The following is a 13,374-nucleotide window of genomic DNA, read 5'->3' as shown; positions in this document are numbered from 1 at the left end:
GTAGAGGCTTTATTTTTAATAGCCAGAACCTGGAAACAACCCAGATGCCCCTCAGTTGAGGAATGGATACAGAAATTGTGGTACATTTACAAAATGGAATATTACTCAGCAATTAAAAACAAAGAACTCAGGAAATTTGCAGGCAAATGGTGAGAGCTAAAAAAGATCATCCTGCAGGAGGTATCCCAGAAGCAGAAAGACACACATGGTATATACTCACTTATAAGTGAATATTAGACATATAATATAGGATAACCATACTAAAATCTGTATACCTAAAGAAGGTAATCAAGAAGGAGGACGCTGGGTAAGATGCTCAATCCTCATTCAGAAAGGCAAAGGGGATGGACATCATTGAACATTTCTTTAAGTGTATCTCTGCCATTTGATATTCTTCTGTTGAGAATTCTCTGTTTAGCTCTATATCCCATTTTTAAAAGTATTATTTATTTATTTATTATGTATACAGTGTTCTGTCTGCATGTAGACCTGCAAACCAAAAGAGGGCACAGGATCTCATTATAGATCATTATCAGCCACCATGTGGTTGCTGGGAATTGAACTCATGGTCTCTGGAAGAGCAGCCAGTGCTCATAACCTCTGAGCCATCTCTCCAGCCCCTGTTGCCCATTTTTTAATTGGATTAATTGGTTTGTTGGTGTTTGACTTCTTCAGTTCTTTATGTATCTGGATATCAGCCCTCTGTCAAATGAAGGGTTGTTGAAGATCTTTTCCCAGTCTGCAGGCTGTCATTTTGTTCTTAGGGCAGTGTCCTTTGCTTTACAGAAGCTTCTCCATTTCATCAAGTGCTATTTTTTGATTGTTGCTCTTAGAGCCTGTGCTGTTGGTGTTCTGTTCAGGAAGTTGTCTCCTGTGCCAATGAGGACAAGATTCTTCCCCACTTTTTCTTCTAACATATTTAGTGTGTCTGGTTTTATGTTGAGAGCTTTGATTCACTTGGACTTTATGTTTGTACAGGGTGATTTTATATATATATATAGGTCTATTTTCATTTTTCTACATGTAGACATCCAGTTATACCAGCACCATTTGTTGAAGATGCTGTCTTTTTTCCATAGTATGGTTTTGACTTCTTTGTCAATAATCAAGTATCCATATGTGTGTGGGCATATTTCTGTGTGTTCTATGTGCTTCCATTGAGCCACCATTCTGTTTTGATGCCAGTACCATGGCGTTTTTGTTACTATTTCTCTGTAGTACAGCTTGAGATCAGGGATGGAGATACCTCCAGAAAATCTGTTGTTGAAGAGCATTGTGTTGGCAAGGCTGAGTTTTTATGTTTTTTCATATGAAGTTGAGAATTGTTCTTTCAAGTTCTGTAAAGAATTGTGTTGGTAATTTGATGGGAAATGCATTGAATTTGTAGATTGCTTTTGGCAGGATAATGATTTTCACTATGTTAATCCTACCAATCCATGAGCATGGGAGATCTTTCCATCTTCTGATATCTTCTTCAATTTCTTTCTTCAGAGACTTATAACTTTTTTTCATACAGGTTTGTCACTTGCTTCGTTAGAGTCACAGTAAGGTACTTTATGTTATTTGTGGCTATTGTAAATGGTATAGTTTCCCTAATTTTTTTCTTAGCCCATTTGTCTTTTGTATACAAGAGGGCTTCAGATTCTGTAGAGTTAATTTTGTATCCAGCCAATTTGCTGAAGGTGTTTATCAGTTGAAGGATTTCTCTGGTAGAATATTATGGATCATTTTCCCCAGGGAGTGATGCAGCCTTGCCAGGCCACAAAGGATGATGATGCAGCCAGCCCTGATGAGACCTAATAGGCTAGGGTCAGAAAGAAGTGGAGGAGGGCCTCCCCTATCAGAGGTCTAGAGAAGGGGCACAGGAGGAGAAGATGGAGGGTGGGTGGGACTAGGAGGAGACACTAGGGAGGGAGCTACAGCCAGGATACAAAATGAGTAAATTGTAATAAATAAATAAATTTTTAAAAAGAAAGAAAAATATATTTTACATTGCTATCTTTTCTTTATGTTATTATCTGTTTATGTTAATAATATTACATGTGATATATTAAATTATAGATGTATATTAATAAAAATATTGTACATGTATGGTTTATGCATTTCCAACATTAAAATCAGAATAAAGTTACCTTTCTTTTAATTTGGAAACTAAGGCTTAAATTAATTATTATCAGGACGCTTTTATTTATTTAATATTTATTTCTTTTGTTTTACCTATATGAAGGTTTTATTTTCATGTATGTCTGTGTACCCACTAGTGTGCCACATCAGAGAGGGCAATGGATCTCCCGGAACTACAGTTACAAGTAGTTTTGAGCCACCATGACATTGCTGGGAACCTACTCTGCAAGATTTAAAGGTACTCTTAAGGAGTGATCCAGCTTTCCAGCCCATATCTTGAAGCTTTAAAAAAAAGAATATCAAATATCATTGTGTACCTGTGTTGGTGAGAGGATCAGATGTTTGGCTCTGGTGATTAGGATGAATCCATTCCTCTACTGGATTAAGATCTTTGGGTATAAAAAGTGTAAATATAAAATGTGTTACTTATGGTGTCATGTTTATGGGGATTTTATAACATGGTCATTTCCACTGGCTTCTGCATTATTTCCACACATGTGTGCATACATTTCTATATGTGGAATATGCAAATGAGCTTGAAAATATAATTGGGCACTCTGTTTCTCACGAGAATCTGAGTCAGTATAGTCATTTTCTATTTCTCTACCACAAAGCTGATTTGAATGTACTGAATAAAATAAGTTCAGTAATAAATTGATCATGGTAACTGGGCCAAATGACTTATATAATCACTAAAGATAAGACTGTTAAGTAAAACTGTAAAAAACAATGTGTGGGTGCTAGTGATGTATAATACTTTGACCTTGTTTTCCACTGTATGGAAAGGAAACTCTTTTAAACAGAATTTCACAAGCAGCATCAGTATAGGTTCGTCTTCAACAAGTTCATGTAAGTCATAATGTGTGGAAAATAGTAATCATCTTAATGTCACATCTTCTCTCTTGTTGCAGGCTTCTAGCTTCACATCCTAAGATGGCACTATATATCTTATAGTAATTATGGAAACTGGGAAAGTAAAATGGAACCATTGCCAAGATATGGGTAATGATGAGAGCAATATAGATCGGAATAGCATGATAAAACTCTCTGATGATAGAAATGGGAAAGATGGGGCTCTGTAGGCAGAAAGGAGGAAGGGAAATAGAGATGACTGAGGGATGAAGGTAAAGGTGAATAGAGGGATACAACTGATCAGATAGAGAAATTGGGGAGCTATGTGAGTTCTAGATAAGGAAGAAGAAGATAAATGCAGAATAAGGAGGAAGCTAGGTAAAATCAATGGGATTGGTTTTCTAAGGCATGAGACTCAGGTTCCATAAAAACATATAAAGTGTGAAATTTGTGTAGAATGGGAATGCATTAATTAGCTATTATATGCTATTTATAGAGGAGATACCTGGAAGATATATGGAAATGTAGGCTATGATGTACAGTCTGGAACATCAAAAGTTAAAGAGACAGTTATTCAAGAATTAGTACGGAAAACAGAATGTTGATATAGACATACTGTCCAGTGAGTTCCAAGATTGATGTATAATCTTTTTTATTTTCAGGTAAAAGAAACATTCTTCCACTGTGTTCTTAAGATGCATGCACTTCTCGTTTATGTCCTCATTAAAGAGTGTCCTTCATTTCCAAGCTGGGCTTGGAGTCTTAGCCAATATGTTTCTCATTTTTCTCTATACTTTCATAATCGTAGGTCACAGACCTAAGCCCATGGACCTGACCTACTGTCAACTGTCCTTTGTTCACCTAATGATGGTCCTCACTGGAGGGGACATGTGGCTTACAGACATATTTGAGTCACTGAACATTGAAAATGACTTCACATGTAAGACAAGTTTTTACATAAGCAGGGTGATGAGAGGCCTCTCTATCTGCATCACCTGCCTCCTGAGTGTGTTCCAGGCTGTCACTATCAGTCCCAGTACCTGTTTTTTGGCAAAATTTAAACCTAAGCTAAAAAAATACATGATCAGCGCTTTCTTCTATATTTGGTCTTTCAATTTGTCCTTCAGTAGTAACTTGATATTCTATGTTGGTGGTTTTACCAATGTGAGTGAGTCCAACCAGATGAAGGTCACTAAATCCTGCTCACTCTTCTCCATGAACTACATCATTGGGGGATTGATTTTAACAATGACAGCATCCAGAGATGTGTTTCTTGTAGGAGTCATGCTGACCACAAGTGCATACATGGTGATTATCCTGTTCAGACATCAGAGGCAATGCAAGCATCTTTATAGCATCAGCCACCTGAGAATGTCCCCTGAGAAAAGGGCCACCCGGACCATCTTGCTGCTGGTGGTTTTCTTTGTGGTCATATACTGGGTGGACGTCATCATCTCATATACCTCAATCCTGTTATGGAAGTATGACCCCTTCATCCTGAATGTTCAGAAGTTTGTGATGAATGCCTATCCCACAATTACTCCTTTGATACAAATCAGTTATGATAAGAGAATAATAAGAATGCTGAAAATCTTGCAGTCAAAATGCCACTAGAATTTTTAAAAGACATTTTCCTCTTCTTTTAAAAATGATTCATTTATTTTCATTTGTATGTATGAGTTTGGTGCCAATATGTATGCATGTGTGCTTTCCTGGTGTGCACAGAGGTCTGAAGAGAACTCTGGCTGCTCAGAGGTGACAGTGATCTTGTTCTTGCTCCATTTGATGTTCACAACTCATCCACAAGACTACCAAATTTCCCTTTCATCTTGATCCTCTCCAGGAAGGTCCTGCTCAAAATTGGCAGCATCCATAATTCCATCTTCTACAGAATGGGTGCAGTCAAGGATGAAATTCAAAAGCTGCTTCTTTTCTTTTCTTTTTTTTTTTTTTTTTTTTTTTTTTTTTTTTTTTTTGCCCCTCACTTGCCACAAGCTTTTTCACAGGTGCCATGGAGGCAGAGGGGGCCTTCTCATATGATTTTTAAATAATTTGTGTTATTACAAATATACATTCTTTTGACATTGTGTTGCCAAGAAATATAAAGTTCTTAAGTTCATTGTACACTATAAGCTAGATCCACATGAATCCTTTCTCCTTTTTTTATATCATAAAAGTGTCCTTGATGTTGAGGTAACTTAAAAGAAGCTCTTTGCTGAGAGTGACCTTTTAAGCCTTTCTGTTGAAAACTGAGATTCCAAGTGTTCACCTCCATACCCCACCATTTAAAAACTATGTTTTTCCTCTATTGAAAATATATTTTTTCATACAATGTATTTTGATCAGATATCCCCTTTTCCTAGTTCTCCCAGTTCATCCTCATCTCCTCTCCCACTCAGATTCACACCATTTCTGTCTCTTTTTAGGAAACACTCAGGCCTGTAAGCAATAATAACAAGTGACAGTAGATAAAAGCAAAAATAACAAATCAGAATAGAATTAAACAAACAGAAAAAGTCAGAGAAAAAGCACAGTAAATCCATATAGATACAGAAAAACACAAGTTCAACACAGGGATCTCATTAAAATACAAAACCAGAAATCATAATCTTTATGAAAATGAGCTGTAGAGACTGCACTGACTTCATTTCGTGTGGGTCCCAGTGGTGCTCATGGAGCACACCTCCAGAGCAACTGGCACAGGCACAGGACTAATAAGATCGAGCATGCCCAAAACCAAGATATCTCAAATTTGAGATTTAAATTTTCACCCTGAGAACGGAAGGTATGGGACAAAGCTTTCTCCTTGTTTCTGTGCCTGTCTCAGGAGCACGTGACACAACACCTAGGTGGCCACAAGTGAGTCAGTCACTTAAACTTGTCACCTATTACCTTTCCCCATGCCAGGGAGCATCCCCAGCATCGTAGTCCCTGCCAATCAAACCCCAAAACCCTCCCACTGCCCAAGGTTTACAGTGTCCCTGCTCAGGAAATGAAACAAGCCCATCTACTTCATCAAAGATGGTCTGAGACTTGCTGTTTGTTCTGGGAAAACAAGGGCTGCCCTCCTCCCAGAAGAATTCACCGCTGGACTCCCAGACTTGACTGCTGGCCAAGCAGTTGCAGCAGAACCACAGCAGTCACCTCTGGAGCTCTCCTGGGTGCCTCGAAACAGCAGCTCAATTCAACCAAGTCGGGCTGGCAGGCTTCTCAGAGCCCTGAGCATCTGATGCTTGGACCAGCCCCAGAACCTGCGTTCCTGCTGTAGCTGCATCAGGAGTGGGCATTTGGACACCCACTGATGTTAAGACAGTGGTTTAACCAAAGAGTTGTTACACTGCGATATCTCCACCACCTGGGCTTCAGAGCCCTGAGCCTTTTGGAACTCTGGACCCCACTCTTCACTCTTTCCCCCCTGGAAGCTGACATTACTTGTACCTTAATACAGAAAAAGTGCCTACTTTGAGCTCACTGCCTCATGCCATCCCGCAGCTCCTCTAGCTGGAGGAAAGGAACAACAGGGCAGGGGGCCTACTGTTAAAGAGTAATGTATTATGAATGAAGCTGCTACAAACATGGTTGAGCAAACGTCCATGTTCTGTACTTGAGCATATTTTGGATATATGCCTAGGAGTGGTATAGCTGGATCTTGAGGAAGCACTATTCCTAATTCTCTGCAAACCACCAGATTGATTTCCAAAGTGGTTGTACAAGTTTACATTCCCACCAGCAATGGAGGAGGGTTTCCTTTTCCACATCCTCTCCAGCATGTATTGTCACTTGAGATTTGATCTTAGCCATTCTGATGGGTATAAGGTGAAATCTTGGGTTTGAATCTGGAAACAATCCAGATGTCCCTTTAATGGAGGAGTGGATACAGAATTTGTGGTACATTTACACAATGGAATACTACTCAGCAATTAAAAACAAAGAAATCATGAAATTTGCAGGCAAATGGTAGGAACTAGAAAAGATCATTTTGAGTGAGGTATCCCAGAAGCAGAAAGACACACAAGGTATATACTCACTTATAAGTGGATATTAAACATATAATATAGGATAAACATACTAAAATCTGTACACCTAAAGAAGCTAAACAAGAAGGAGACCCTGGGTAAGATGATCAATCCTCACTCAGAAAGGCAAACAAAATAGACATTGGAAGAGGGAGAAAACAAGCAATAGGACAGCAGCCTACCACAAAAGGTCTCTGAAAAACTCAACCAAGTAGGGTATTAAAGCAGATGCTGAGACCAAACTTTGGGCAGAGTACAGAGAATCTTATGAAAGAAGGGGAAGATAGAAATGCCTGGAGGGGACAGGAGCTCCACAAGCAGAGCAAAGGAACCAAGAAATCTGGGCCCAGGGGTCTTTTCTGTGAGTTATAACCCAACCAAGGACCATGCATGGAGATAAAACCCCTGCACAGATGTAGCCCATGGTAGTTCAGTGTCCAAGTGGGTTCCCTAGTAATGGGATCAGGGACTGTCTCTGACATGAACTCAGGGTGGTTCTTTGATCACCTCCCCCTCAGGGGGGAGCAGCCTTACTAGGCCAGAGAGAAAGACAATGCAGTCAGTCTTGATGAGACCTGATAGGCTAGGATCAGATGGAAGGGGAGGAGGACCTACCCTATCAGTGGACTTGGAGAGGGTTATGGGAGGAAATGAGAAAGAGAGGGTGTGATTGGATGGGAATGAGGGGAGGGCTTCACCTGAGATACAAAGTGAATAAATTGTAATTAATACAAAAAATAAAAAATAATAAAAGAGTAATATATTTCCCCCAGTGAAATACCCTTGGAGAAAACCAATGTTGTATTTGCAAGTTGCTATCAAATGGAGATAGTTTCATTAGGTTAGTGTTAGGGATGGTGCTTAGACCCACTTCTGTTTTAGGACCATGTCTGGTGCAGACCTGTACAGGCCCTTTGCATGCTTCCCTAGTCTCTGAGTTTATGTGTGTGTCCATTGTGCTTTGTTTAGAAGGCCTTCTTTCCTTGGTGTCCTCTGTCTATTCTGGCTCTTCTCGTCTTTTCCATCAACTTTTCCACAGAGTTTCCTGGGCCCTGAGGGGACATTTTAACTGAGACATCCCAAATGTGGCTGAGTATTTCAAGATCTCTCACTCTGCATATTTTCTAGCTGCAGGTCTCTCTATCTGTTCCCATCTGCTGGAAGAAAGATCTATGATGATGGTTGAGCAATACATCTATCTATGAATACAGAATGTCACTTGGAGTCATTTTATTTCTACATTCTTTTAGCAGAGCACTAGTATTTGGTTTTCTCCTTGGTCTCTGGTCTATATAGCTGTCTCTCCCCAAATTCACTGTCCTGAACATCTGGCCCCACCCTATTTGATACTCCCAGTTCAGCTCTCTTCATGTATTCATAACTATCTTTTCTACTTTCCTTATCTAGGGAATAGCCAGCCTTCTCCTCCTTTGCTTTCTCTGCACCTAACCTCTGGTTGTATGAATTATGATTTGCTTATCAATGACTTAACATTAAAATCCATGTCTAAGCAATCATATACCATGTATGCCTTTCGGGGTTTGTGTTGCTCCACTCAGAATGACTTTTTCTAGTTTTCCACTTTTATCTATACATTTTATTGTTTTCTATAGCTGAGTAATGTTCTGTTTTGTAAATATAATACATTTTCTTTACTCATTCGTTGGTGAATATCTTGTTTTTTTTCCCAATATCTGGACAAACAGTGTCTTCATAGTAGGGAGAAGTGTCCTCTGCTTATCTGTCCAATAGTGTTGTGGCTGTATCTTGAAGAAGATTTATTCCAAACTTCCTGAGAAACTACCACACTGATTTCCATAGTGGATGTATAAGTTTGTGTTGCCAACAGAAATGCATGAGTGTTCTTCTTACTTCACATTCTTGCCAGCATGGAGGGTCATATGTATTATTCATGTTGGCCATTCTGTCTGGTGTACATTGAAATCTCAAAGTAGCTTTCATTTGCATTACAGTATAGACTAGGGATGTTGACCAGTTCTGTAAATACTTCTCACCCATTTGAATTTTCCTCTTTTGAGAATTCTCTGTTTAGGTTTGTACCCAACTACAAGTGGGTGCAGGGAGCCAAAGCTTTCTATGGAAGCCAAAGTCAAAGCTATCTAGTGGAGACAAAGGTATCTGCTGAAGCCAAAGTCAATTGGTGAGCCAAAGCTATCTAGTGGACACAAGCAAAGGTAGTTACTGAAGACAAAGCCAATTAGAGAGCAATGGTCATTTAGTGGAGACCTAAAGCTATTTAGTGAAAGACCCTAAATCATGGGTGATAGATTGTGAGGACATCATTTGTTAGAGCATCTGCAAGATATGTTAAGAAAACATCCTTATGGTATCTTGCAGGTACAATATTTAACCCATGAAAGCACTCTTCCTATATCCTGCAGCAGTAATTAACTCTCCCCCTTTCCTGCCTTCTCCCTATATAAGTTGCGTAAAAATTTCTAATAAACAAGGCCTTGATCAAGCAGACTTGGCTTCATTCGTGAGTCTCTCTCTCAAGCCAATAGCCAACATCAAGTTAAATGGAGAGAAATTCCCATTAAAATCAGAGACAAAGCAAGGCTTCCCACTTTCACCATATCTCTTCAATTCAGTACTTGAAGTACTAGCTAGAGCAATAAGACAAGTAAAGAGATCAAGGGGATAGAAATTGGAAGAAAAATATCACTATTTGCAGATAATATGATAGTATAAGTATGTGACCCCAAAATTTCTAACAGAGGACCCTTACAACTGATAAACACCTTCAGCAAAATGTCTGGAAACAAAATTAACTGAAAAAGTCAGTATCCCTCCTTTATACAAGTTACAATAGGGCTGAGAAAAAAATTAGGGGAACAACACCCTTCATAATAGCAACAAATACTATGAAGTATCTTGGTGTAACTCTAACCAAGCAAGTGAAAGATCTGCATGACAAGAACTTCAAGTCTTTGAAGAAAGAAATTGAATATTTTAGATGATGCAGTGATGTCCCATTCTTGTGACTGGGTAGAATTAACATAGTACAAATGACCATACAATATAGATCAGAAACCTCCTTTAACAAAAATGGTGCTGCTCTAACTGAATGTCTGCATGTAGAAAAATGCATATAGACCAGTATTTATCATGCTTCACAGAACTTAAGTCCAAGGACCTTGACATAAAACCAGAGACTCTAAACCAATTAGAAGACAAAGTGGGAAAAAATCTGGAACTCATTGGCTTAGGAGACAACTTCCTCAACAGAACAGCAACAGCACAGACTCTGATATCAACAATAATAAATGGGATCTCATGAAACTGAGAAGCGTCTGTAAGTCAAAGGACACTGTCAATAGAACAAAATGGCAGTTTCTAGATTGGGGAAAAAAATCTCACCAACCCTACACTGGAAGGAGGACTAATATCTAAAATATACAAAGAACTTAAGAAATTAAGCACCAACCAATCAAATAATCCAATTAAAAATGGGAGAGTTTGGTCTTTGTGTAGTTATGTATCAAGGTGTCTGTGGTTTCTTAGAACGAGTTTTGTAAAGTTCCTTCTGTTTCTATTTTGTGGAATAGTTTGAAGAGAATTGGAGTTAGCACTTTTTGAAGGTCTGGTAGAATTCTGCACTGCAACCATCTGGCCCTGGACATTTTTTGGAAGGGAGACTTTTGATAACTGCTTCTATTTACTTGGGGCATATAGAACTCTTCAATCTTTCAGCCTGATCTTGATTTAATTTTAGTAGATGGAATCTGTCAAGAAAATTGTCCATTTCCTTTAGATTTCCAAATTTTGTGGCATATAGGCTTTTGTAGTAATACCTAATGATTGTTTGGATTTCCTCAGTGTTTGTTGTTATGTCCCCCCTTTCATTTCTGATTTTGCTGATTTTGCTTATTTCTTTCTGCCTTTTAGTTAGTTTGGCTAAGGGTTTGTCTATCTCATTGATTTTCTCAAGGAACCAGCTCTTGGTTTCATTGATTCTTTGAATAGTTTTATTTGATTCTAATTTATTGATTTCAGCCCTGAGTTTGATTATTTCCAGTCATCTGCCATCTATTCCTCTTGGGCGTGCCTTCTTCTTCTTCTTCTTCTTCTTCTTCTTCTTCTTCTTCTTCTTCTTCTTCTTCTTCTTCTTCTTCTTTGTAGCACTTTCAGGTAAGCCATTAAGTTGCTTGTATGAGATGTTTAACTTTCTTCTTGAAGGTGTTTAGTCCTATGAATTTTCCTCTTAGCACTGCTTTCATTTTGTTCCATAAGTTTTAGTATGTTGTGTCTTCATTTTCACTGAATTCCAAGAAGTCTTTAATTTCTCTCTTTATTTCTTCCCTAATCCATCTGTCACTGAGTTGTTCAGTTTCATGTGTGTGTAGGCTTTTTACTATTTCTGTTGTTGTTGAGGTCCAGCTTTAGTACATGGTGGTCAGATAGAATACAAGGGATTATTTTAATCTTCTTGTGTCTGCAGCGGCCTGCTTTATGATCAAGTATATGGTCTATTTTGTAGAATGTTCTGTGAGGTGCTGAAAAGAATGTATACTCTTTTGAGTTTGGGTGAAAAGTTCTCTAGACATCTATTAGGTCCATTTGATTAAGAAGTTCAGTTCAAAGACCTCAACATAAAACCAGACACACTAAATCAGTTAAAAGAAAAGGACATTGTCATCAGAACAAAATGACAGCCTACAGACTGGAAAAGGATCTTCACCAAGCCTATATCTGACAGAGGTCTATTATCCAGAATATATAAAGGATTTAAGGATTTAAAAAGCAACAAAACAGATAATCAAATTTAAAAATGGGGTACAGAGCTAAACAGAGAATTCTCAGTAGAGGAATGTAGGATGGCAGAGAAACACTTAAAGAAATGCTTAATGTCCTTAGTCATCAGGGAGATGCAAACCAAAATGACCCTGAGATTTCACCTTACACCCATCAGAATGATTAATATCAGAAATTCAAGTGACAATACATGCTGGAGAGGATGTGGAGAAAGGGAAACCCTCCTCCATTACCAGTGGGAATGTAAAATTTACAACAACTTTGGAAATCAATCTTCCAATTTCTCAGACACTTAGCAATAGTGCTCTCTTAAGATCCAGCTATACCATTCCTAGTCATAAATCTAAAAAGATGTTCAAGTACACAACAAGGACATTTGCTCAACCATGTTTTTATTTAATTTTTTATTAATTACACTTTATTCACTTTGTATCCCCCCATAAGATCCTCCCTCCTCCCCTCCCGGTACCACCCTCCCACCCCCTTCTTCACGCATGCCCCTCCCCCAGTCCACTGAAAAGGGAGGTCTACCTCTTCTTCCTTCTAATCTAATCCTTCCTTCTAATGAGTCTATCAGATCTCATCAGGAGTGCTGCATTGTCATCTTCTGTAGCCTGGTAAGTCTGCTCCTCCCTTAGGGGGAAGTGATCAAAGATCAAGCCAATCAGATTATGTCATAGGCAGTCCCTCTTCCCATTTCTATGTAATCCACTTGGACACTAAACTTCCATGTGCTATATCTGTGCAGGGGTTCTAGGTTATCTCCATGCATGGTACTTGGTTGGAGTATGAGTCTCTGGGAAGACCCCTGTGTTCAAATTTCTAGTTCTAATGCTCTCCTTGTGGAGTTCCTATCCTCTCCAGATCTTACTATTTCCTACTTCTTACAATCTGGAGCTTTCTCAGACAACTAGGAATAACGCTTCCTCAAGATCCAGCCATACCACTCCTAGGCATATATCCAAAAGAGGCTCAAGTACACAATAAGAACATTTGCTCAACCATGTTTGTAGAAGCTTTATTTGTAATAACCAGAAGCTAGAAAGAGCCCAGATTCCCCTCAACTGAAGAATGGATGCAGAAATTGTGGTACATCTACACAATGGAATATTATTCAGCAACGAAAAGTAAGTAAAGCATGAAATTTACAGGTAAATGGTGGAACCTGGAAAGGATTGTTCAACCATGTTTATAGCAGGTTTAGTCATAATAGCCAGAACCTGGAAACAACCCAGATGTCTCTCAACCAAAGAATAGATACAGAAATTGTGGTACATTTACATAATGGAATACTACTCAGCAATTAAAAACAAGGTAATCATGAAAACTGCAGGCACATGGTGGGAACTAGAAAAGATCATTCTGAGTGAGGTATTCCAGAACCAGAAAGACATACATAGTATACTAACTTATAAGTGGATATTGGACATATAATATAGGATAAACCTATTAAAATCTGTACACCTAAAGAAGCTGAGATAGACAGAGGACCCTGGGTAAGATGATCAATTCTCACTCAGAAAGGAAAACAGAAAGGTCATTGGAAGAAGGAGAAAACAGGAAACAGAACAGGAGCCTACCATAGAGGGCCTCTGAAAGACTCTAC

General features: G+C 38.7%; 1 protein-coding gene across 1 annotated transcript; it reads left to right on the top strand.

The window, feature by feature from the left end:
- Positions 1-3,666: 3,666 nt before the first annotated feature.
- LOC110544126 (putative vomeronasal receptor-like protein 4) lies at positions 3,667-4,590 on the top strand. The gene has a single exon (XM_021630231.2). It carries the CDS (start codon positions 3,676-3,678, stop codon positions 4,588-4,590), a length of 915 nt encoding a protein of 304 aa, XP_021485906.2. The 5' UTR covers positions 3,667-3,675.
- The last annotated feature ends 8,784 nt before the right edge of the window (positions 4,591-13,374 follow it).

The sequence above is a fragment of the Meriones unguiculatus genome, chromosome 3 (assembly GCF_030254825.1).
Source record: "Meriones unguiculatus strain TT.TT164.6M chromosome 3, Bangor_MerUng_6.1, whole genome shotgun sequence".
NCBI classification, from domain to species: domain Eukaryota; kingdom Metazoa; phylum Chordata; class Mammalia; order Rodentia; family Muridae; genus Meriones; species Meriones unguiculatus.
The sequence above is the reverse complement of the archived record's forward strand: the minus strand, read 5'-3'. Positions and strand labels throughout refer to the sequence as shown.

Coding starts and splice junctions, on each gene's coding strand:
- LOC110544126 (XM_021630231.2), top strand. CDS start 3,676: ATGCACTTCTCGTTTATGTCCTCATTAAAGAGTGTCCTTCATTTCCAA.